Below are 25575 nucleotides of genomic sequence, written 5' to 3'. Positions count from 1 at the left end.
TCACACTTAGCAAACTGTCAAGTTCCGCACTGGAACCCAGGTTTGTTTAAATCATAAATATGTGTTTTTTTTCAAAGTATAATATTGTTTCTCTAAATGAGAAAACTAGTATCTCTAGGTAAATACCATAATTAGCTACCACAATGCTAACTCTGTGTCACCTTCCCTGCCTTTCCTTGAGACTTATAAGCTGTACTTTATAAAACAATATCCTTTATCAGACAAGCTGTAAAGAGGATGCTAAGACAAAGGTCAGAAGAGAGAAGCAAACATCTTTTTATAAGGAAGGATTATACGTTATACTCCCATAAAAACAAAACTATAAGCTCCACATAACACATACTGAAAGAACTTCTTGTGCAATTTCAATGAGTAATTTGGCCACTATAATGGTGACCGGTTAAAAATTATATATATAATTTTATATTATATTATATATACATAATATAATATAATATATGGAAGCTATTTTCTGTTACTTTACGACTTACGCAAAATGTTAAAGACATGTTATGATTACCGAGTTCTAGCCCAGTGCACCTGTAACGTTAATTTCAGGGGCGGCCTCCTCCATCTAAGGGCCAAGTCCCTGAAAAACTGCATTTTTTGTTAATTGGATTCTTCGTTAATTGGATCTTTTTTTTAATTGCGTAATGGTATTACAAATTTCACAGGGCCCATTAATTACAGAAACTTTAAGAAAAAGTTTAAAGTAAGAATTCTAAATGAAATTATTCCCTTTAAGGAAAGTTAAAGTTAGAAGCAACTTTAAACAATCACTAAGCCCTACAATTTTATCTCCTAAATGTGTCTTGAAAACTCCCAGTCCAAAGTCTTTATCGCCACCCCACTGGTTCAGGGCTCCTCTCACTCCTCATCTGCAGTAGCCCAGCGGGCTCGTGTCGCATCGGATCCCCCTTGTCGTTGCCCACCATCTTGCCAGAGTGACGCCCATCTGACCAGGCACCAAGTGCGGGACGCCTGCGGGGCCTCCCTTACGGCGTAACTCAAGCTGGACCTTCTGGTGCGTGAGCCCTCACACAGGAAGCGTACGCCTCCCGGGCCTCCACCTTCCCCTCTGCCCACCCCTCATGCTTGTTTATTTCTCTACCATGCCTGCCCTCTCTGATTCCTGGACAAGCCATATGTTCTCCCGCGTGTCCTTCCTCGTGCTGTTCTCCGTCCCTCCCTCCCCGACCATTTCTCCCTGGCTAATTCCTGCTCACCTGTCAAGATCGGCGTAGGGCTATTTCCCCCAGAAAGCTTCCTGATCACCCACTCCAGAAGTGATCTTCTGCGCTGCCCCAAACCCTATCCACCTGTGACAGCACTGACCGAATGCGTTTAAATGTTCTCTGCACGTTTACTAGATGGTTCCCAGGAGGGACCAGCCCTGCGTCTGAGGCACAGCCCGGCACATAGCAGCACGTGGAATACACTCCGTCAGTCTTCAGTTAGCTGCACTGAGTTGACAAGAGGCGTCTCCTTCCTCCCAAATCGGTGCTTTTCCACCATTCTGAGCTGCTTCCTGGTATTTGTTCTAAGACTCTGGTTAGTGGGGAGGCCCGCGAGCACAGGGTCTGGTTCCGCATGGAGTGGTGCTTGCCGGGGAGGAGGTGAACAGGACACGACACTGCGGTGCTTACGATGCCACAGACTGTAAGTGCGATTCCCTCCCTGCAGGTGAAGACGTGAGTGCAGCGAGGTCCGCAAGCTGGACTGGACCACAGACACGCCCACCACGTACCAACGCATCAAGAGGCCTGTGCTGTCCACAGCTGCTTTCACGCTGTGACGGCTGAGCTGCGCAGCCAGGACAGAGACCGTCCTCACTGCCTGGCCCTTTACAAAGAAGGGCTGCCGACCCCTGGGCTGGGGGCGGGGACGGCGGGAGCAGAGCTGGGCTGTCCCAGCTGTGCCGTCTCAGCAGAGCCGGCCCCAGCTCCTGCCAACCATCAGCAGACGGCAACAGCAGGGGCCCGTCCAGTCTAGAAGGCCCGATTCTGGCCCCCGCTGGAGAAGCACCCAGCTGACCCAAAGACTCATGGCAATAACGAATGGTCACTGTTTTAAGTTGGGCTGGTTTGTTGTGAATTAAGAACTAACTGATACGAGGGGCATCTCTCTCGTCTAGCTGCAAACAGTAAGTTACTAATTATTGTAGTCTGTAAAATGAATACTACTTTTCATAATAGGTTAGAGGTATTTTTGAGCATAGTAACTTTAGTTTACATTTCACAGGTTTTGCTCTCAGAGATACTGTATCTGGTTTTATGCCCGGCAGTTCTGGGACATAAATAAATGTATTCAGTTGTTTCTTTACCTCTTACCTATAAAATTTCTCTAAATGAATATAAATATTTGCATTTACCTTCGAAATTCTTTATAGTGAAGTTTTCTTTCTCCTCTTTTTCCAAAGAAACGTATCTGAAGGGTTGTGTTAATTTCAGGTTCTTTCACTGTCGGTTCCTGTAAAAAAATGATACAATAATTTCAAGTAATTATATAACCAAGAACAAAAAATGGATCCTGTAGCCTGGAATTCTTAGGACAATACCCACAAAAGATTCTTGTAACAACAACAAGAGGGCGAGAACAGATGTCGCCATTCTGTCTGTTACTCTGCATGACACTATTCTATATCATGGCTCAAGCAGGAGGGAAACAACAGGGCTAAAACGCTCAAAGGATCCAAGGTGGACTTCAGCAGTGAACGACATTTTGGATCAGGCCAAAAAGAGAGCTTAGAATAGTGAGATGAGTTATTTTCAAATGTGACCCTTAGGCATTTTCTAGTAAAGCAGGACTGAGAGAATTAAAGCAGGGAAGTCTTGGACCTTTTGCTGAATGCTAGAAATGAAGCACTAGCTTTTCCTAGTTATAAAGTTACCGGCTGAGGATTCCATTCAAGGCTACGAGAGAAGCAGATTCACAGACTCTTCCTCCTTCAAATCTCCAATAAAATAAACAAAAATAATAACAAAACAGAGCTGCTAAAAAGATTATCAGCAGCAACTAAACAACAAGTGGGGGTACAAACTTAAACCAAATAATCTGAAAAAGAGCATCTGCAGAAAGAAATTCAGGCACTGGATGGTCCAGCCTGCTCCCCAATCCTGCCCCCACTTCCCAGATACAGCAGCAGGTGGGGTGACTGTCACATGGTGAGAACTCATGAAAGCCTGGGTGTAGTGGGCGAGAAGGTGGCTGGTACCCGCGAGGCTCCGAGACAGCGTGTGGGCTCAGGCAGAGGGCGGGCCGGCTTCCGGACTTAGAACCTTCTGGGCACTGTTCAACTGAAGGATGATCGGGAGCCCAGAGAGGGGAATGCGCCTTGGAGGGCGGAGTGGGCTGTGGTCTAGGGCCTTTACGGCAGCACAGGAAAGTGAGCACAGTTTAGTCCTCCAGCAAGGGCTGCAGGGCAGGGCATCAAAACGTGACCACCTGCAGCTCAGAACCAGAGCTGGCCCGGGGAAGGCAGCGACAGACTTGAAAAGAGCCTGAGGTGGGACGGAGGCCCAGCCTCCCAGCCTGTGAGCAGGGCTGCATCTGCAAGCGGACACCCTGCTCAGTCTCTGCTCGACACCGGCCATGCGGACATGGGGACAGCTCCCAGGAGGCCAGGCAGAGACGAGCGCAGCCTCAGGTTCTGGAGGGGACAGACTGCAGAGACTCAGCGCAGGCAAGTCACCCACACATCCAGCAACCAGCCGGCCACAGCCCTGGGCCTGCAGGGGGCTCGCCCACACCTCACCGCCCCTGCCAAGGGGTCGGCTCATGGGGAGGAAGCGGTGGTCCCAGTGGGGCTGATTGACACAGAGCCTTCCACAGTACTGACTCTTAAACACTTGACTTTGTGTCTAATAATTTTATAAAACAGTCACTATAAATACAAATGTGGATTTTAACTGGACTTCCACACAAGTGTGGGCAGGAAGTCATGCCTGGAGTTTTTTCTTAATTCCCATATAAATGCTCAGGAGATATACTAAAACACAAAACCGTATGTATTCTCGTTAAGGTTAGAATATGATCAGGATGTCTACCAAGAACACTATTACTAAACATTTTTGGGGGTAATTTTGTCCAATACATAAAGGAATAAACTAAGATTAATATTATTTAGAAATAATTTTATACTTAGAACAACCAGGAAAATCAACATAAAAAATAAGAAAATTCAGTAAAGATAGACTGATACAGAAACATTAAAAATTAAATGAATTTCCCGCTTAACAGCAATAATTTTTCCTTTGAGGGTAAAGAGTCTATTTATAATAGTAAAAAAGTTAAGTAATGAAATATCCCTAGGGATGCCCTTAAGAAACAAATTTCAGATGAATGAAAAATTTATATGTAAGAAAATAAAACCACAACTAAATCAGAGGATAACATAGGTTAGTATTTAACAACTGACTTTGATGTGGGGAAGGCATTTTAAAGAATGAAAGTAACTGAATAAATAAAAAGACAGCTAAACATGACTACATTAAAAATAAAAACATCTATAACCAAAACATCATAAACAAAAACAAATCTGAAAAATATTTCAATAATTTTGACAGACACTAGGTTAATATTCTCAAGTATATGAAGAAAAACCCTAAAGAAATTCCCAAAGAACAGAAACAGAAAATTTGGGTGTGAGGGAGACCCAAGAGGGAGGGGATATGGGGATATGTGTATACGTATAGCTGATTCACTTTGTTATAAAGCAGAAACTAACACACCATTGTAAAGCAATTATACTCCAATAAAGATGTTAAAAAAAAAGAAACAGAAAATTTATAAAATAAGAAACATGAATGGTATACATAACTATCTTAAAAAACAATCTGGGATACCTTTTCCCCGGTCATACTGACACAGATTAAGAAACAAAACAAAAAAGATACCAACCCTGGAGAACCTGCCGGCAGGCCTGTAGACTGTTACCACCTTTGTGGAAGGCAGCCTGACAATATGGGTCAAAGCCTTACAAGTAGTCATGTCTTCACCCGACAACCTGACTCTTAGATCTCTGTCTTAAATTTACACATGTAGCTATTTACTGCATCGTACAGCAAAGATTTGGAAACAGTCTTAATGACCAAGAACAGGTCAATGGTTAAAAGTGCTATATCTGGGGCTTCCCTGGTGGCGCAGTGGTTAAGAATCCACCTGCCAATGCAGGGGACACGGGTTCGAGCCCTGGTCTGGGAAGATCCCACATGCTGCGGAGCAAGTAAGCCTGTGCCCACAACTGCTGAGCCTGCCCTCTAGAGCCCGTGAGCCACAACTACTGAGCCCACATGCCACAATTACTGAAGCCCACACGCCTAGAGCCTGTGCTCTGCAACAAGAGAAGCCACTGCAATGAGAAGCCCGCGCACGGCAATGAAGAGTAGCCCCCGCTCGCCGCAACTAGAGAAAGCCCGCACAGCAACGAAGACCCAGAGCGGCCAAAAATAAATAAATAAAATAAATCTATTAAAAAAAAAGTTTTAAAAAAGTGTTATACCCATAAGATTAGGTATTTTTTCATTCATTAAAAACTATTTACGGAGTATATAGGGTACGCCTGGTGCTTTACCAGGCTATGCAGATACAACTTGTATAGTAAGGAATTAACCTTACCCAGATGTCTGGCCTTTTTGCCCTGGGCTGCTAGGAGGTGGTCCCTAAGAGAAGGTGTCTTTGTTTACCTGGGGGCCTTGGGCCACAACAGGTAGTCCAACAATGAGATTTGGGGTGGAGGCTTTGGGCCATAGGGTATCAGCTTGACCTCCAGAAGGGCTAGAGTCTGAGGTCAGCCACGAGGACAGCCAACCAGGTTTCCATGGCTGACCCCAACAGTCTCTGGACACCAAAGCCCTGGCTGGCACTACTCCGTGTGTGCTGTCACAGTCACTGCTGGGAAAGTCAGTGCTTTCCACACTCCCCTGGGAGAGGATGACCAGAACCTCTGGATTCTGCCTATGAGTCTCTCCCCTTGGCTGATTTTAACCTGCACCCTCTCGCTGTAATAAACCGTAGCCCCGGACCTAACAACTTTTGGGGAGTGCTATGAGTCCTTCCAATGAATTATCAGACCCAAGGTGATACTGGGGGCCCCCTGAGCCTCCAGCTGGCATCAGAGGTAAGGGTGGTCGCGTGGCCTGCTCCCTAACCTCACACGACCTCAGAAAGAATGAGGATGCGCACGCTCCAGAAGACACAGACGATTAAACGATTACCCTAAGGAGGGGCAGGTGGTGTGGCAGGACACGCAGGGAGCTGAGGACACAGAGGAGGTGCACACCTGGGAGGCGGGGCACCATCAGAGGGCCCGGACACACGAGAAACAAGTCCAGCACAGGGCTGCTCAGAGGGAACGAAATACAAAAAAATTGTGATTCTAATAATTTGCAAAATTTGAAGCAGACATGCTCTAAAAGATGAAATGATTTGGAAATTTAAGAAAATCTAACAGAAAGCAAATTGTGGAATTACAACTGATTAAAAGATTATCAATCTTTTAAAATTTAAGGATATACATTGCTGGTGGGAATGAAAGTTGGTTCATTTTCTACAGAAGATATGTGCCAATATTTATCAAAGTTTATCAACAACCTTAGAAATGTTCATACCTTTTGACCCAGCAAGTGAATTTCTGGGAAGTTACCCCTTGGATATATTCACATATATATAAAGTGATATGATTACAGATTATTAACTGCATTATTTGCAATATCAAAAGACTGGATACATGTTAAATATCTTTCAAATGGGGAATGGTTACATCAACGGGTACATCCATCCATACAGCGAAGTACTACGGAGCCATTAAAAAGAATGAGATGTTCGGATATGGCAAGAAACAATGGGAGGATATGGAACAGTGTATGGTATGCTACTGCTTGTATAAAAATGGTAAAAAGAACACACGGAAATGTTTAGTTGCTTATTTACATACATGCTTATATACACATGAAATATCTCTGGAAGAATACCCAGGACCTGGGTCATGGGGAGGAGAGCTCTGCCCTGCATACATCCTCTTGTGAGTCTTTTGAGGTCTGGATCATGTGAATGTAGAAAATCTATTTAAAATATTTAGAAAAATTAAGTTACTGTTAATTTCCCCAACTATTTGGGAATACTTATTTGAGCAAACAGAATAGAGAAGCTATTGTAAATAACATCTGCTTGGAAATATTTAGTTCATTTGCACATACCTGGCATTCTGTTTCATTAGTTATTCTTGTCTTCGAGTCATCCTGTTTACTTATGATCTTCTGCAGCTAGAAAGAATGCAAACATGAATTTAGATGCATGTCTACTGGATTTTAAAAAACAACCTAAAAAACAGATGCTAAGTTTTTATTATAAAATGTTTACTAGTTATTTGTTAAATATTAAATTATTTTTGCATTGTAACTCCTAATATTAGTTTTTACCCCTTAGATCATATAAGAATCAAAGGAGAAAACAGATATGCAAGTATTAACATTATTATGAGTTGGATCATTTGTTCTCCTAAGAAAGCTGGCTTACTTTATGTGTGTATCTATCTATCTATCTATATAAAATATATACACACACATATATATATTCTAAAGGCATCACTGTATAAAAACTTCATGATTACCCTCATTCTTCAAGAGAATTTTTATTCCCTTCTTTTTTTCTCTATCTCTTCTCTTCTTTTTCTATCTCTGGTGCTTTATGACCACATTTCAAGTACCTAGCTCTTAAAAAGCTATTCGTATCATATAAATGCTCTTCCTTTTTCTCCTTATGCATTTACAAAGCATTAAAATAATTTAAAGGCCTACATTTCTACTAATTATAAACTGTCAATAGTACCTTCAAAAAAAACCCAAAAAAACCAAAAAAAAAAACAGTACCTTCAGACTGAGTATATTAAAAAACCTACCTACCTTTCAGAGTCATTTGTACCAATCCTCACATGGAAAGCAAATTAAAAAAAAAGTTTTTAAAAAAAATTAAATGTAGACAAAATCTCAAACTATGGATTCAAATCAATTAGGAGACAAACCTTCACCCATTTTTTCTAGGCTACTTCTTTCTTAATAGTTTGAAAACTGCTGCCACTAAATTCCAAATCAATGAAGTAGTTGCTTCTATTTTATTTGTTTTAGGCATATGGTTTATCTCTAGTTCTCTAAAGCCCTCAAACTTTTCAACATTCTCCCACCCCCACTTATTTTAGGGAATGAAGTTGAAAAGCTTTCGTTTTATCCTTTATTTTTAAATTGACCATCAACATACTGCCAAGTTCAATACCCAAACACTTCTTGCTTTGCTTTCCACACCTCCTCTTAAAATTTTTAATAATAGAAATTTCAGACATAGCAAAGAGACTCCTATAATAACCCACCATATATACACTATTCAGCTTCCACAGTTCACAGTATCCTGCCATTCTCGGTCCAGCTATACTTCTACTACCTATTCTTGGTTCCCTTCTCAATTATTATTATTTATATCTCTTCTGGAAAAATTTTTATCCACTGAAACGTACACATCTTAGCCATACAGTTTTAACCTGAGTAACCAATCCTCTGCCACAGAGCAGAACATTTCCTTTCCTCAGAATGCTTCTTGTGTCAATTCCCAGGCAATGCATTCTAGCTGCATCCCCACAGAGGCAGAATCAAATTAGTTTCACTTAGTTTACAAATTCAAATAAATGGTATCAAGGAGTACGTGTTCCTTTGCGTCTCTTTTCACTCAGTATAATGATTTTGTGATTTATCCATGTTGTTTGCATATCAGTAGTTTGTTCTCACTTATTGCTGAGCTGTATCCCATTTGTATAAATACACCAATATTTATCCATTCACTCATGATAGATGTTTGCATTGCTGTCTCCAGTTTTTGGCTACTGTGAATCAAGCTGCCATAAACTTTCCGTTTTCCCAGCTTTACTGAGGTATACTTAATATACAGAACATTGCACACAATAATGTACACGTTTTGATGAATTTGTACCTAGGCATACACCCATGATACATCACCACAATCGAGGTAATAAACGTATCAATCACCTCTGTTTTTGTTTGTTTGGGGTTTTTTTTGGTGGTAAGAACACTTAGCATGACACTCAGCCTCTTAACGGAGTTCCAAGTGCAGGGTACCATATTGCTAACTACACCCATTATGTTGTACAGCACAGCTCTGCCACCAACTTTCCTGTTTTTGACATGTTTTAATATTTCTCTTGAATAAATACCCAGGAGGGGAACAGTTAGGTCTGTGCAACTTTACAAGAAACCACCAAACCCTTTTCCAAAGTGAATTCTCGTTCCTTCACATCCTCACCATTTGGTGTGATCAGTTTTTTTAATTTCAGCCATTCTGTTGGAAGTACTGTACTACTTCACTGTGGTTTTAACTTGCATTTCCCTGAGAACTCACGTGGAGCACTTTTTCAAGTGCCATCTCCCATTTGTACATTTTCTCTCGTGAAGTTTCTGTTGTAGTCTTTTGCGTACTTAAAAAATTTTTTTAAAACTATTAAGTTGTAAGCATTTGTTATATATTCTGGATACAAGCCTTTTGTTAGATATGTTTGGAAAATATTTTCTCTTATCCTACAATTTGCCTATTCGTTTTCTTAATAAACAGAAGTTATTAATTTTGATGATGACTACTTTATCAGGTTTTTCTTTTACGGTTACTGCTTTTAGTGCCCTAAGCAACTCTGCCTACCCTAGATTCTGAAGATATTCTCTTATATTTTTTCCCAGAAGCTTAGTGGTTTTAGTTTTTATGTTTAGATATATAATACATCTCAAATACATTTTTTTTCAAATACATTTTTTTTTCAAATACATTTTTGTATGTGGTGTGAGGCAGAGGTTATGACTAATCGTTTTCATATATACATCCTATCCGTTTGTTCTAGTGTCATTTGTTGAAAAGACTTTTCCCATTAACTGATTTGGTGTCTTTATTGAAAATTAAGTGACCATGTAAGCGTGGACTCTTTACTATCCTCCACTATCTACTTGTCCATCCTGTGGGCAATATCACAGTGTCACTGTTACTATAGCTTTGTAGTGTCTTAAAGTCAGGTAGTGTGAGAGTCAACCAGATTTGTTCTTGTTTCTCAAGATTGATTTGAGTATTTTAGGTCCTTTGCTTTTATTTATTTATTTATTTGGGCCACGCCTCATGGCTTGCTGGATCTCAGTTCCCCAACCAGGGGTCTTAGGCTCCCTGCAGTGGAAGTGCAGAGTCCTAACCACTGGACCGCCAGGGAATTCCCAGGTCTTCTGCTTTTTTCTTTCTGTCTTTTTTTTCTTTTATAAATTTATTTATTTATTTGGCTGCGTTGGGTCTTCCTTGCTGCACGTGGGCTTGCTCTAGTTGTGGCGAGCGGGGGCTACTCTTAGTTGCAGTGCGCAGGCTTCTCCTTGCAGGGGCTTCTCTTTGTTGCGGAGCACAGGGTCTAGGCACGTGGGCTTCAGTAGTTGTGGCACGTGGGCTCAGTAGTTGTGGCTTGTGGGCTCTAGAGCGCAGGCTCAGTAGTTGTGGCGCATGGGCTTAGTTGCTCTGCAGCATGTGGGATCTTCCCGGACCTGGGCTCGAACCCTTGTCCCCTGCATTGGCAGGCGGATTCCTAACATTGCACCACCAAGCAAGTCCCAGGTCCTCTGCTTTTAAATATACACTTTAGGGACTTCCCTGGTGGCGCAGTGGTTAAGAATCTGCCTGCCAATGCAGGGGACATGAGTTCGAGCCCTGGTCTGGGAAGATCCCACATGTCGTGGAGCAGCTAAGCCCATATGCCACAGCTACTGAAGCCTGCACGCCTAGAGCCCGTGCTCTGCAAAAGAGAAGCCACTGCAAGAAGCCCGTGCACTGCAACGAAGAGTAGCCCCTGCTCGCCTCAACTACCCAATGCAGCCAAAAATAAATTAACAAACATTTTAAAATCGGCTTGTCAACTTCTATAAAAAAAGACTGCTGGGATTTTGCTTGGCAAAGTTTAATCTCTAGACCAATTTGGGAAGAATTAAATCTTCTAATCCATTAACATGGTATATTCCGCCATTTACTGAGGCCTCCTTGAATTTCTACCAGCGATGTCTGAAGTTTTTGGTGTATGTTTTTTGTTAAATTTATTTCTACTTATTTTATACCATCCAAAAAGAACTGATCTTAATTTCATTTTCCAAATGTTTGCTACTAATTATATGGAAATACAATAGATTTTTCCATACTGATCTTCTATGCTTTGATTTTGTTGTTGGTTCCTTAGTCATATTATCTGTGAATAAAGTCAAATATACTTCTTCCTTTCTAATATTTTTATCTCTCTATTTTCTTTTCCTGTATTGCTGTTATCTTTAGAATCTCCAGTAAACTGTTAAACAGCAGAGGTAAGAAAAGACATCCTTTGCCTTGTTCCTGATTAAGGGGAAAGCATTCAGTATTTTGTGTTGTAGCATGACATTAAAAAAATTTTTTTGTAAATGCCCTTTATCAGTTTGAAGAAGTTCTCTCCTATTCCTACTCTGAGTTTTACACAAAAATGTTTATTTTGTTAGATGCTCTGTCTGCATGTTCTGATATGATCATGTTGGTTTCTCCTTTATTCTGTTAATATGATGGACTGCACTGACTGATTTTCAACCATGAAATGAATTTTGTATTCCTTGGATAAATCTCACTTGGTTGTGATGTATTATTTTATATGGTGCTTGATGTGTTTTGTTCTATCTGGTTAGGTATTTTCATACCTCTGTTCATGAGGAAAGTTGGTCTATAATTTACTTCTCCTGTTAGGTTTTTGCCAAGTTTTAGTTATCAGGGATATGTTGGTCTCATAACATGAGGGAAATGTTCCTTTTTCTTGTATTTTCTGAAAGAAACTATGCAAACTGGGCACAGTTTGACAGATTTCACCAGTGAAACCATCTGAGCCTGGACATTTCTTTGTGGGAAAGTTTTTGATAACAAACCCAATCCTTTGATACAGGACTATTTAGATTTCTACCCCACCTCTTGTTTTGGTAAGTTTTGCTTTTTTTTTTTTTTTTCGCGGTACGCGGGCCTCTCACTGTTGTGGCCTCTCCCGTTGCGGAGCACAGGCTCCGGACGCGCAGGCTAAGCGGCCATGGCTCATGGGCCTAGGCGCTCCGTGGCACGTGGGATCTTCCCGGACTGGGGCACGAACCTGTGTCCCCTGCATCGGCAGGCAGACTCTCAACCACTGCGCCACCAGGGAAGCCGTGAGTTTTGCTTTTTTAAGGCACTTGTCCAGTCATCTGAGTTATCAGGTTAATAGTCACATACGAATCAGTTGTTCACAATATTCCATTTTTATCCTTCTGATACCTCTAGGATCTCTGGTGATTTCTCTCTTTTCATTGCTAATACTGGTAATATGGATCTCCTTTTGTTGTTTGTTTTTGCTAGATCAAGTACTGAAAATTAGTCAAAATTTATCATATAATTAAAAAAACAATAGATGTTAGTCATAAAATGATAAATTTTATAGAAAATTCAAAACATCTTTTTTATTATAAGACACTTAATAATGTTATAATAACCTTCACATAGTTATGATAAATAGTTAAAACCAAACAAACGAAACAAAAAAGCAAATAGGATTAGTTGACTGAAATACGAATTTTTTAGGAGGCTTATTACAGTACTGGCTTATTCCAATTTAGTGTAATTTAGAACAAGGGTCTGTCCTAAAGTCTACCCATGTGGGTTTAGTGCCACATAAAGCTTGTCCTGTCAGAGTCGTATCTAGAACATTTTGGTCTGGACTCAGGGAGAGTGTTACCCAGGTTGGTGCATGTTGAAATTACAGTGCTGTATATTTAGTTCTATAATAGCCCCATTAGAAACTATTTTGTATCCAGGTATCCTCTTAGGCCAAAAGGTCTCTCTGGTCTACCAAGATACTTTCTAAGATGGCTTGTGCATGATGCTGATTCATGACAGCAACGGACTAAGTGCCTCTCCTGCAACCATTCTAAGTGCTGGGATATAGTGGTTACGGAAAGATAACATCCTTGCTGTTGTTAACTTACATTCTAATGGGCCAGAGGTAACAAACAAGTGAACAAATAAATAAGAGAATTTCAGATGGGGGAAAGGGCATTCTAGGTGGAGGTAAGAGCAAAGTCTGGCAGAAACAGGGGTGCTTTCTTAGAGAAACCAAAAAAGGTAAAGCTTTTATACATAAGTGGTAAAAGAAGCAGGAAGACACATTCAAATACAAATTCTGAATGTCTAAAAAACTACCAACAAATTGACTGACTTTATACTGATCCATACTTTCAATTTCAGGCTGAAAATGAAGAAAGTACATAGGGTCAATCTAACTTATTTTTGCTTCCAGGATGGATCATACTATTAAATTCTGGAGTAAGAACACTGTTCCAAAATCAAGAAGGATAAATTCTACTGAAGGCCTTTATATTTAATAATAACTCTAGCAGGTGTATTTAGCATGATAAAATTATAACCTGACTGCATTAAGAGCAGTCCTTCCTACCAGTATGGAAACAATGTGAAACCAGAGGACCACCTAAGGAGAAATTTATACTAGTAAACAGACTTGTCAGTCTATCTATTTATTGTTTAAAGAAGTTGCACTGAAACCCTGGCACTCATCCCAATAAGCAGATGTACTACTCATCAAGGTAAAAATTAAATGGACTTACTATTACTGGCTTTGATCATTGCTGGCACTGTGTGTTATTATCTGACAGAGAATGGCTTATACGCTTAGTTGCTATTTTACTTGTTCTTGGGAGAAAGAAGTAAGCGATACACTTACCAACACAGTTTGTAGATCTGGATATTAATAAGACAGGAATGTACCACAAAACACAAAAGTAATAAACTAAGGCAATTTGTATTTTAGGACATCTTTACAAGACTTTATATTAATACATTTCTTCATTACTTTTGCATTTGCTGTTCAAATCACGTTGTTATATCTATGTTTTGGGTATTAAAGTAACTCTCATTACTTTTCTAGCAACAACTAAAATGCACAGGGGAAACATTCAGATAAGCTGAAAAAAAGAACAAACCCACAAAACCCTGCCTTTTAAATATGCTTTTCTGATCTGAAAAGAACTGTTTGGTGCTTTCAATAAACTTTCAGGGCTTCCCTGGTGGCGCAGTGGTTGAGAGTCCGCCTGCTGATGCAGGGGACGCGGGTTCGTGCCCTGGTCCGGGAAGGTCTCACATGTCCCGGAGCGGCTGGGCCCGTGAGCCATGGCGGCTGAGCCTGCGCATCCAGAGCCTGTGCTCCGCAACAGGAGAGGCCACAACAGTGAGAGGCCTGGGTACCACAAAAACAAAAAACTTTCAAATAGAAGATGCTACAAACTTAGGTGTCCTAACACAAGGACCATGGAAATGAAATAATTATTTAAATAATTAATGTAAGCATAGTTTTTTCTCCTCTATGCTGTTATTTTACTTTTTATTTTAAAAAAATTTATTTATTTATTTTTGGCTGTGTTGGGTCTGCATTGCTGTGCACAGGCTTTCTCTAGTTGCGGCGAGCGGGGGCTACTCTTCATTGCAGTGTGCAGCCTTTCTCAGCCCGGTCCTCCTCTGAATTCTCCCACATGCGAGGCAGGGTAACACTGAAGAAAGAGCGAGCTCCAGAGCTGGACAGACTTAGAATCAAACCATGCGCTGCATAACAGTTTCCTCATCTGTAAGGCGGTGACGTCTCTTGTTGTGGAGCACAGCCTCTAGGTGTGCGGGCCCAGTAGTTGTGGCTCGCGGGCTCTAGAGTGCAGGCTTAGTAGTTGTGACGCATGGGCTTAGTTGCTCTGCAGCATGTGGGAACTTCCCAGACCAGGGATCGAACCCGTGTCCCCTGCATTGGCAGGCGGATTCTCAACCACTGCGCCACCAGGGAAGTCCCCTATGCTGTTATTTTAAATCGACAAACTGCATCATGCTCATGGGTTATCAAGTTTAGTGTTTTATTCCTAAGATCAGCACAAAGAACCCTTTATAGGCTTAGAAGGTTGAGCTTTATAAACTTAAACTTAAAAAAAAAATCAGTGATGTATCCTAACATTCTTTTTCTTGTTTCCTTAATTCATGGATTGGTCATCTAAGAATTTCCCAAACATTTAAGGAAAAAACTGTAGTATTTAGAAAGTGTTCTGTAAATTCAGAGTGTTCAACTATTACGTTAAAACAAGTACTTGAAAAGCTTTTGAGGCAGGTTTGCTCAACAGGTGCAGGAGCAGAGGCTGCCCACACAGAAAGGAGACTGCTGGGTGGCCCTGAGTCTCCCCGAGAAGAGGACTGAAAAAGGAAAGGGGACGAGGACGTTCAGTGTCGGTCGGGGCCACCGCGTGACCGCGCTGCAGAGCACCTGAGCCTTGGTGCTGCATGTGTGACAGTGAGGTCACCAGGGGCCCCACTGTGTCCACTTCATGACGCTACCTCAGCTTTCCCGTTCTGGGGGGGCGGACAGTGGGGACAGCGCTTCTAAAACCTGGCCTCCTCTTGTGACTCCCAGGAAGGAACAGAGCAGAAAGTTCACCCAGGGCTGAGGGGTTACGGTTTGCGTGAACTTACACCCTTACCTAGCCCAGCCTTTCATGATTCTTAACCTCTACTTGAATAATAACGACCATCTCAAGCACATCCTTCTCCCGGACCTGAGGCAGCCTGAGGTGCTGGAATGTGAGGGGCTCCGTGACTTATGACACTGGTATTTCAGGTCCTACTTGTGCAGACAGACACATTTTCACCCTCAAGCTAACCTCAAACCAGTTTAACCTCAAACCTTCCTTAATCATCAGACATCCCAGAAGAGCAATTTTTCTCTGCTGCCACCAACTCTGCATTTCCCATTCACGTCTTCTGTTCCGCAGCCTCGGTCCCCAGTGACCTGCAAGTTTAAGGGGCTCCCCGCGGCCCCTGTGGCACCTGAGGACGCCTCAAGGAGATGGATGCTGCGTGCTCTGCCCCGAGCCCACCGCCCGCACTCTGCCGTGCTTCTCCTTCTCTACCTGCTCCTTCTTTCAGCCCCTGGCTTCTCACCCTCAGCTTGGTCCCGTAAGCGAACCTGTTCTCTAGACTCTGGCTTACCCACCTCACTCTACATTCTCCGCTCTGAGGTCACACACGCTCAGGACTTAACGGTCACCTCTTCCAGGACGCTTCCTAGTCCCAGCCCCACTCGGGGTCTGCAGACAGCTGCCTGCATGGATGTCCTACGAGTTTAGCAGGCTCACATTCCCAAGCTCAGAGTTAAGGCCTTTCTCAGCCCGGTCCTCCTCTGAATTCTCCCACATGCGAGGCAGGGTAACACTGAGGAAAGAGCGAGCTCCAGAGCTGGACAGACCTAGAATCAAACCATGCGCTGCACAACAGTTTCCTCACCTGTAAGGTGGGGACACTACTACTGATTTTGTAGGCTGCTGTAAAGATCTAATAATGTAGCACAGACGTCATAACCGATCCTCCAGAGAATGAGTCCTCTGTGCCCTTTGATCAGTTAGCACTATCATGACTCCTGGTCAGGCTGGCCGGAAAAAGCAGTGACCACCGTTGATTTCTTCCTCATGCTGGAGGCTGGGCCCCACAGAGCCTGCACGCAGCACCTCGTGCGGGATTTCCCACTTCTCACTCCCAGCTGAAAACTGGACGATGACAACAGCCTATGGGCCTCCTGGCCTCCAGGCTCTCCACTTCCGGTTGGTCTTTCACACTGCGGCCAGAGATGAATCTGGAACACTGACGAGCCGGCTGGTCTCCCCGACAGAGTGTGCAATTCACATCCTACGTGTCTGTGCACATTTCAGCTGCACAGCTTCAACCACAGTTTCAGACAGCAGCCTATAGGTATTATTTCCCCAAGGGAACACTAACGACGGTCACTTAATCACTGTTTGTGCCAAACACAGCAATGTTATTTCTGCTTTCCTTCACCTGAATGGAACTGATTTCAAAGATAAATTTATGATGACTATCTAGTATTTCCCTTCTTTCGTGCTTTTCGAGTATTTTTAACCCAAGGTCCTGAGTAAGAGCTATGTATGATATCTGGAAATTCTTGGTTCTTTCCATTTTGTCTGTTTACAAGTACCTTCAACTTCTTGGTGGAATTCCAGGCTGCTTTCATAAAGCAGTTGGTAACTGGTTAACAGTGATAAACTTTACCCACGCTGCTTCTTTGGAAACAAACAGATTTGGTAATGTTTGTTCACAATGACCTAATGAAACACATTTTTGTTTTCAAATCCATATCTCTTACATATGACATATTTGAATAAATGAAACATTCAAAAGATTCTTTAAGCAGTTAAATGGTACGGTTTTCTCTATAGATTTTCTATTACATTAAAAAATTTATTATTATTTATTTTATTTATTTATTTTTGACTGCACTGGGTCTTCGTTGCTGTGTGCAGGCTTTCTCTAGTTGCGGCGAGCGGGGGCTGCTCTTTGTTGCGGTGTGCCGTCTTCTCGTTGCGGTGGCTTCTCTTGTTGTAGAGCACGGGCTCTAGGAGCCGGGCTTCAGTAGTTGTGGCTCACGGGCTCTAGAGTGCCAGCTTAGTAGTTGTGGCACACGGGCTTAGTTGCTCCGCGGCATGTGGGATCTTCCAGAACCAGGGCTCGAACCTGTGTCCCCTGCATTGGCAGGCGGATTCTTAAACCACTGCGCCACCAGGGAAGCCCCTCTATTACTTTTAACTTCTCCCACTTTGAGAAAATGAATTCCACAAGATCACGACCTGTTTCTCTGAACAGTACAGTGAAACCTCACGTATCTAGAGAAACACTTCAGGCAACTCCAATCCTTGGGAATCCTCCAGCTTTCTTACCTAAGCTGAAAACCCAGAAGTAAGAAAAACCTTCTCAGCATTTGAGACAACTGTCATAAAGAGCATGTAATAAGATATACTAAAAAGTTTCTAAAAATCTACAGCCTTGTATGTTCTAAAGCAGTGCTGACCAACAGTGATGCAATGGAGCCACACAGTGATTTCAATTTTTTAGTAGGGCATTAAAAAGAGCAAAAAGACAAATCTGTATCACGGTGCTTAGCACGTATTAACTACTTAGACAAGCACTGACGAATTAATGAGTACTCACATAAATGACTAACTTATGACTTTTAAAAAAGCCTTTGAGATATGAAACAAATGGAACTCTCTTACATTGCTGGTGGGGATGCAAAATGGAACACAGATTTCGGAAAACAAACTGGCAACTTCTTACTTTATACTTAGCATATGACCCAGAAACTCCACCCCCACATATTTAGTCAAAGAAAACATATGTTCACCCAAGACCTGTGTATGAATATTCACAGCAGCTTTATTTATAACAGCCCCAACCTGAAAACCACCAAAATGTTCATCAAGTGACTAGATAAACAGATCACATCCACACAATACTACTACTCAGCAATAAAAAGGAGCAAACTACTGACAAATGCAACACACAGATGAATCTGAGTCAAACAAAGAGTACATATCAATACTTTCTGATTCCATTTATACGAAACTCCAGGAAAGGAACACATCTATGCTGGAAGAAAGCAGACCACTGGCTGGTCTCCTGGGGCCAGGAGACGGGAGGAACTGAGTGTAAGGATACAGGAGGACTTTGTGGAGTGTGGAAATGTTTTAGATCTTGACTGGGCTGGTGGTGACATGAGCAAGTGGACTCTTTGAACAGGTACATCTGATTGTATATAAAGGATCCCTCATATCCCTTTGATAAGGATCCATCCACAGGCTTTGCAAATTTAATTACTAAAATATTTGGTTTTATATGTAGGAAACTATCTCAAAGATTAGAAACAAACAATATAGCAAAAAAGGTCTTCAGTAGGGAATGCATTTATAAATCAGTGGGATCCTGCAAAAATGAGGTTTATAAATATTTAACATCTTTAGAAGTTATCTGGAAGAGGGTGTATAGTATATAAATCTAAGCGTAAAGTAAATGACAAGAACACATATGTGAGTGGGCAGTAAAGCAGCAGGTGAAATTCTCAGTGTTGCAGCTTGAAGTGCAGCAGAAACCATTTACTGCGGCCAGTGTCGGTAGTTGTTCAATTATTCTAAAAAGTTTGTTAGGTGGCGCAGTGGTTAAGAATCCACCAGCCAATGCAGGGGACACGGGTTCGAGTCCTGGTACGGGAAGATCCCACGTGCCGTGGAGCAACTAAGCCTGTGCGCCACAACTACTGAGCCTGTGCTCTAGAGCCCACGAGCCACGACTACTAAGCCCACGTGCCACAACTACTAAGCCCGTGCGCCTAGAGCCTGTGCTCTGCAACAAGAGAAGCCACTGCAATAAGTATGCACGCCGCAATGAAGAGTAGCCCCCGCTCGCCGCAACTAGAAAAAGCCTGCGTGCAGCAACGAAGACCCAACGCAGCCAAAAAAAAAAAAGGTCTGTTAATCTGGGGAGTCATTTGAAAAAATAGATACCTACATAACAAACATTTAAATTAACTTAAAGAAGTAACATCCATTTTAGAACCAAAGCCTTTTTTCTTTGGAGTGAAGCCACTGATTGAAATTACTGGTTATTTTTCTTGCCTAAGTATTTTATTTATTTATTTTTTTGCGGTGCATGGGCCTCTCACTGCTGTGGCCTCTCCCGTTGCGGAGCACAGGCTCCGTATGCGCAGGCTCAGCAGCCATGGCTCACGGGGCATGTGGGATCTTCCTGGACCGGGACACGAACCCATGTCCTCTGCATTGGCAGGCGGACTCTCAACCGCTGCGCCACCAGGGAAGCCCTTATAAAAGATAATTTAACATCTGTAGTTTCCAGTTTCATTTTTGTTAAAGTGCAGCAAAAAATATAAAGAAACAGGTGAAATTAATATCTCAAAATTATGACTTTATCATGTACTCAATACAAGAATCAAGATGTTTTACATTCCTGTCTTTCTTCTTCAAACCCCAGTGCATATTTTACACTACAAGACACTCGGATAGTGTATTTCATTGGAAATACGGGCACACGTCGTTTTATTGTGCTCTGCAGATTTTGTGTTTTTTACAAACTGAAGGTTTGTGGTAGCCCTGCATTGTCAGATGATGGTTGGCATTTGTTAGCAATAAAATATTTTTAAATTAAGGCATAGACATTGTTTTTTAAAGATATAATGCTATTCCACACTTAATAGACTACAGGATAGTAAAAACATAACTTTTATCTGCCCTGAGAAAGTAAAACATCTGTGTGACTTGCTTTATTGTGGTGGTCTGGAACCAAACCCACAATTTCTCCAAGGTGTACCTGTACTTGATCCATATTTAGATTTTGTAAAATTTAGAAAAGTAAATAAAAAGTAAATAAAAATTAAAAAGCAGATCCACATACTCAAGTTGTTTCAAATATACTTGAAAATCTGCCAATACCTGAAGTGAATGTCAGTTTTTAAATTTAAATTTAATTAAAATTCGGAAACTCAAGTTTCTTAGTCACAAGTTATATTTAACAGCCGCATGTGGCTACTGGCTACTTGACCGAACAGTCCAAGAACGACTCGTTTTAAATATAATTTCAACAAGCCTTGTGGTCTGTCTTCCCAGTACACTGGGGACTGGGAGAAAGACACAGAGGACAGAACTGACTTATCTTCTCCATAAAGCGCTGCTCTAGATCGGGAACAGTAAGCTCTGCCTGGCATACTCCCCGCTGTTTACATGCACTGACGTACTTTTAACAGTACCATCGACTTCCTTGGAACGGAGTAAAATGTACTGCTGGCGTGTTACAGAGTTATGTCTTGGGAAATATCATTTAAACATATTTCACCTTTTCAATTATGAGCCTTCACAAATTCCTAGAGAATCTGAACCAATTTATACCTTTTGTGGCTTTTTCATTTTCCCTCCCTATTCTTCCTGAAGGCTTAAGGTTTTATTTTCCTTATTCTTTTTTTGGTGGGGGTGTATCAATAATTTTTAACCATCTATAAAGCGCTTTCTGTTGTATTATCATTTGCTGAAATCATAAAAATAAAACTCTAAAACATTGCAGATGCTTAAGTTCATTTCTCCTTTTGGAATCTCATGCTCTGTTCTGTAACTGTTTCCTCAAGGCTGTATTATAGAAAATTTAATATTTTTGAATGTATAAATGATTTCTTGACATTTCATATGTAAGCAGTAAATATAATTTTCATTTTAATGGAAATGTAAAATTATCACACAAACATCCAGGTGTTTTATAATAAACCAAAAATAACTAGAATCTACTTACTTTAAAAAATTCCTTTTTCTCAACCATCTCATCACCATCTGCATCCAACATCTGAAATGCAACATGAAACCCAGTATGGGGTTCTGCAAGTGAAAAATGAATAATTATGTAAATGTTGGTGGAATGCAAGTTACCTGAAGATCTACAGGTCTTCAAACTTGAAATAAGCAACCAGAAACAACATGAGTAAGTGCCTAAAGTAGAGGAAAAACAACCTCTTCTCAGGATAACAATTTTCAAAGGCTGATATGTTTCCATGGTGTGCCGTTCTGCTATTAAGTGTTCTGCCCTTCAAAGCAAAATTCATTTCAGAACGTATTTCTTCCGCTCTACTAGGGGCTTTCCTATATTCTTACAGTATGTTCTCTATTTTCACATTGATTACTACTCTTTATTTCCCTTTCCCGAGAGTAGGGTTTTGTAAAACTTATTTTGAAATAATCTTAGGCTTACAGAAGTACTGCAAAGCTGGTACGGTGAGTTCCCACGGGCCCCCACCCAGCCTTCTCTCATGGCCGCATCTTGCGTAACCATAGTACCTTTACAAAAACTAAGAAATTAGCACCTTTAACTAAACTACAGACTTCATTTGAATTCCATGGTTTTTCTATTCTAGGGTCAAACACAAGGAAGCCTGTTGCGTTTAATTGCTATGTCTCCTTATCTCCTCAGAGCTGTGAAAGTTTCTCAGTCTTTCCTCGATTCTCATGACCCGGACAGTTTGCAGAGAGTTACTGGTCAGGAATTTTGCAGAATGTCACGTGAGGGATTTTTAATATTCCTAAGTGAAGGCTGCGTCTGACTCTTCAGTTCAATAAGCCTTCAATTAAGGAGACAAAGTTGTGGGGAGCCTGAGTGCAGGGGAGGTGGTAATCTCACCCAACAGAATCATCCTGTAGGTACAGAACGCAAGGCACCAATAACATTTTTCACGATAAAGATATAAATACCAAACTTCCAACACCCTGTCTGGTAAGACGAGAGAATTCCACATGATCGATGAGAAAAACTGTGGAATACTTACTAGTAAGGATTGTAAGTAAGAAAAGATATTCGGTATATGAAACCAGCCCTGAAAGAGATAAAGACATCAGAAAGCAAGTTTTAGATGGTTTAGAAGTAATCATATACATACTATATGGAACCTTCACCTAATTAAAAACACACACATTGTTACTTTAAATTACCTCTCTGGTATAGTGGAAAATTTTCATAAGAGAGTTAAGTATAGTACTAATACTTCAAAAACAAGGAGACTTTTATTAGGTCACTATTACTAGAAAGGAAGGGGAATGGTCATTGGTCAGCAAGTACAAGTGTCCACTAGAGGTTTTATCTGCATGGCATTTTGTGTAATTTCACCTCAAATTTTACTATTCATAACAGCTCAAGTGAAGCAAACTTATAAATTCAGTAGAGTGACAGAGATTTGGATATACCAGAGGTCAAACCATGTTATTTAAAATGAAGGAATTAAATTTCTGTAGCAGTGACTTGATTTTAATCTATAGGTTCTCCCTGGTCTTTCTTCCCCTCAGTTTCAACTTAATTGTTGAAGAAGCCTGGTCATTTGTCCGGTGAAGTTTAAGATTTGCTAACTGCATCTTTTTGGTGTCATTTCACATGTTCCTCTAACGTCTATATTTTCTACAAACTGGTACTTACTTAGATCCAGAGCTGTGCTCAGATTCAAGTTTAGTTTTCGGCAAGAATTCTTTTTTTTTGGCCGCACCGTGCGGCATGCGGGATCTTAGTTCTCCAACCAGGGATCAAACCTGTGCCCCCTGCATTGAGAGCGCAGAGTCTTAACCACTGGACCACCAGGGAAGTCCCAAGAATTCTTAATAGATGGTGCTGCATACTTCCACCAGGAGGTCAAAATGTAAATGTTTACAGAAGATGCTAAATACCACTGAGAGATACTGATAGTGAGTTCCAGGACTTAAAAAAAGGTGAAGTCTTCCAGAGTTTAGATGACCGAAGATGTCTCAGAGGAAGTAGTTCTAAAAATGGTCTTTGTTCCTTTTTATGGTTGAGTAACTATACTCCAATAAAAATTAATTAAAAAAATGGTCTTTGAATGATAGGTGAAAACTGCAATGAAGCAGGGGTGGTATAAGTGGGAAAGCCATATGTATAGGAGAGATGAAGCTGCATATGAACACTGAAAAGCGAGTATTTGTCTGCAAGGATGTTCCTGTGGAAGAGTCAGTGGGAAGCACAGCTACCTGGTGGCTCAGAGATGAAGAAGGAAGCCTGGCAGAGGGTGATGGCAGCGGATCTGCACCATCCTGCTGTGAAGGAGGACCAGCCCCTATGGGCCCCCGGTCAGATACAGCAGAGACACACGGCCGAAAGCAGTGCAGAGCAAATGAGGCAGGTAAGGGTTTGACACCCAGGTAGTTCAGTGCTTCAGCTAACAGGCAACTTCCAGTATGTATTTAAATGCTCTTAATGACTTAACAGTTTTTTACATTAGCAATTTTTCTGTCATTTTCATCTTGGAGCAGTTGTGCTTCCCTTTAATAAAAAGCCTAGAGTAAGTCTTCAGGTATTTTTTCCTAGAAATATTCAGTGTTTATATGAAGGGAGAATAAATTAAATGTGTTTTGTCATATCTCATACCTGAGAGAAATGCTCTAACGTTAGTTGAAGGATCAAAGTATTTCATATCTTGGCAGCCTCAAAAAAGTGAACAGTTTTTTTCTGATTTTCAAAGGAATACAGCAATGTGAAAAAATGGCCAAACTGCTGGACTGAACTGGGCTTGGTGCCAAAAGGAGACCTCACTTTTCTTTTCTTGAGACATAGGTACATGTCCTGTGCAGAGGGGAACTTCTTGAAAAAGAAAATTCTTTGAAATACTGACTTAAATAAAATGCTTGAATAAACACAGTTGAGACAGTGTAAAAACAGCTCCCTACACTCTCAAGATAGATTATAGACAATACAGCTCTCCAACAGCATTCTAGGCACCTGCCTCTGAAAAGCTTTTAAAGGAAACTGACACTTCTGAATACTTATAGGAGAAACAGTTTAATACATATTTGTTGCACTGAATTGTAAAATAAATGCCGTTAAATGTCAATGTTTCAAAACTGCATGTCAAATAGGAAAGTATTTTAAATAATTTATATTAAAAAAAAATTTTTTTTGGCTACACCGCACGGCCTGCAGAACTTCCCTGACCAGGGACTGAACCCCCTGCAGTGGAAGCGTGGAATCTTAACCACTGGAGCACCAGAAAAGTCCCTATATTTAAAAATTTATTAAAGAATCCTTAAGGGTCACTAGAAGAGATGATTAAATTCTGTTAGTTACTATGCTTCTCTAGAAATATTTTAAATTTGGAACCGTTGAAAAATATGACTTGCTACTAACTGCAATTTTGAGAACTCTGTTCTCCAAAGAGAAATTACTACATGTATCATAAGAACACATTTATATCTTACAATATATGTTATAATTTATATTCAGTATATCCTTGAGGATGGTATTATGTTGAGAATTCTGCTCAGTTTCAAAAAATACATAATAATTATAACTTATAATTTACTTTTCTTTATAATAATGCATGGAGGTGGATTATTTTATTTCAAGACTATACTACCCTTTTGTTAGTTATGATGTAATATACATTTTGATAGTTCTTTTAGGTGGTAATATAGAATATTTTAAATTGTTCCAAATGTAGCTAAATTTTACATTCTTTTTTTTCAAATGACTTCACTAATATCAACAAAGGAGTATATCTGGAAAAAAGTGTATCTTGAATCTTTCCTATAAAATATTCAGTGTTTTTTCTTTAAGCTGGAATGTACATTTCAACTCACGTATTTCAGAGAAAAACTAAAAAAATAAGTCTTGTTAAGTCCTTCCTCAACATTTTTTCTTGTCCTGTAAGTTCTCTAGAGGTGGGAGAAGAGAGGATGAATTCAATAAATATTTAGAAGGCAAAATTAGAAAGATCTGTGTTTGGCTGCATATGAAGGATGGAGGGGCAAAGAGAAAGGGTTCAAAGCTATTTCCGGGTTTCAATGAGCTGGGTGAAAAGTACCACCACCCAGTAAGACACAAACAAAGCCTGGGTTGAGGGCAGCTGGCGTCTGGAGAAGCGGCAGCGCTTGGGGAGGCCGCAGTGGTTCTTACTTGGCCTTTTCACTCACTCTTCTTCTGATCCCTCACCACCACGTGGCTCTGTTCTCCTGCATTTCCCTGTCAGTGGCTTAATTTCCTTGTCACCAGTAAGTTCTACCATCAAGTCCCGATTTCCTTACCAGTCCTAATTAGTGACGGCTGTTTTTAATACACCCCCGCGTGAACGGCAGGAAGTTAGGTTGAATT

General features: G+C 41.0%; 1 protein-coding gene across 1 annotated transcript in view; it reads right to left on the bottom strand.

The window, feature by feature from the left end:
- The window catches only part of MICU2 (mitochondrial calcium uptake 2), a gene marked incomplete at its 5' end in the record, with an annotated part of 84835 nt that overhangs the window by 6980 nt on the left and 52280 nt on the right, over positions 1-25575 (bottom strand). Inside the window, 4 exons of the mRNA XM_082675897.1 lie at positions 2372-2469; positions 7197-7262; positions 21232-21314; positions 22256-22303. Of these exons, the coding sequence (XP_082532023.1) occupies positions 2372-2469; positions 7197-7262; positions 21232-21314; positions 22256-22303 (295 nt within the window). The remainder of the gene's footprint in view (positions 1-2371; positions 2470-7196; positions 7263-21231; positions 21315-22255; positions 22304-25575) is intronic.

The sequence above is a fragment of the Grampus griseus genome, assembly GCF_964374135.1.
Source record: "Grampus griseus genome assembly, chromosome: 18".
NCBI lineage: Eukaryota > Metazoa > Chordata > Mammalia > Artiodactyla > Delphinidae > Grampus > Grampus griseus.
This window is presented reverse-complemented; position numbering and strand designations above follow the sequence as displayed.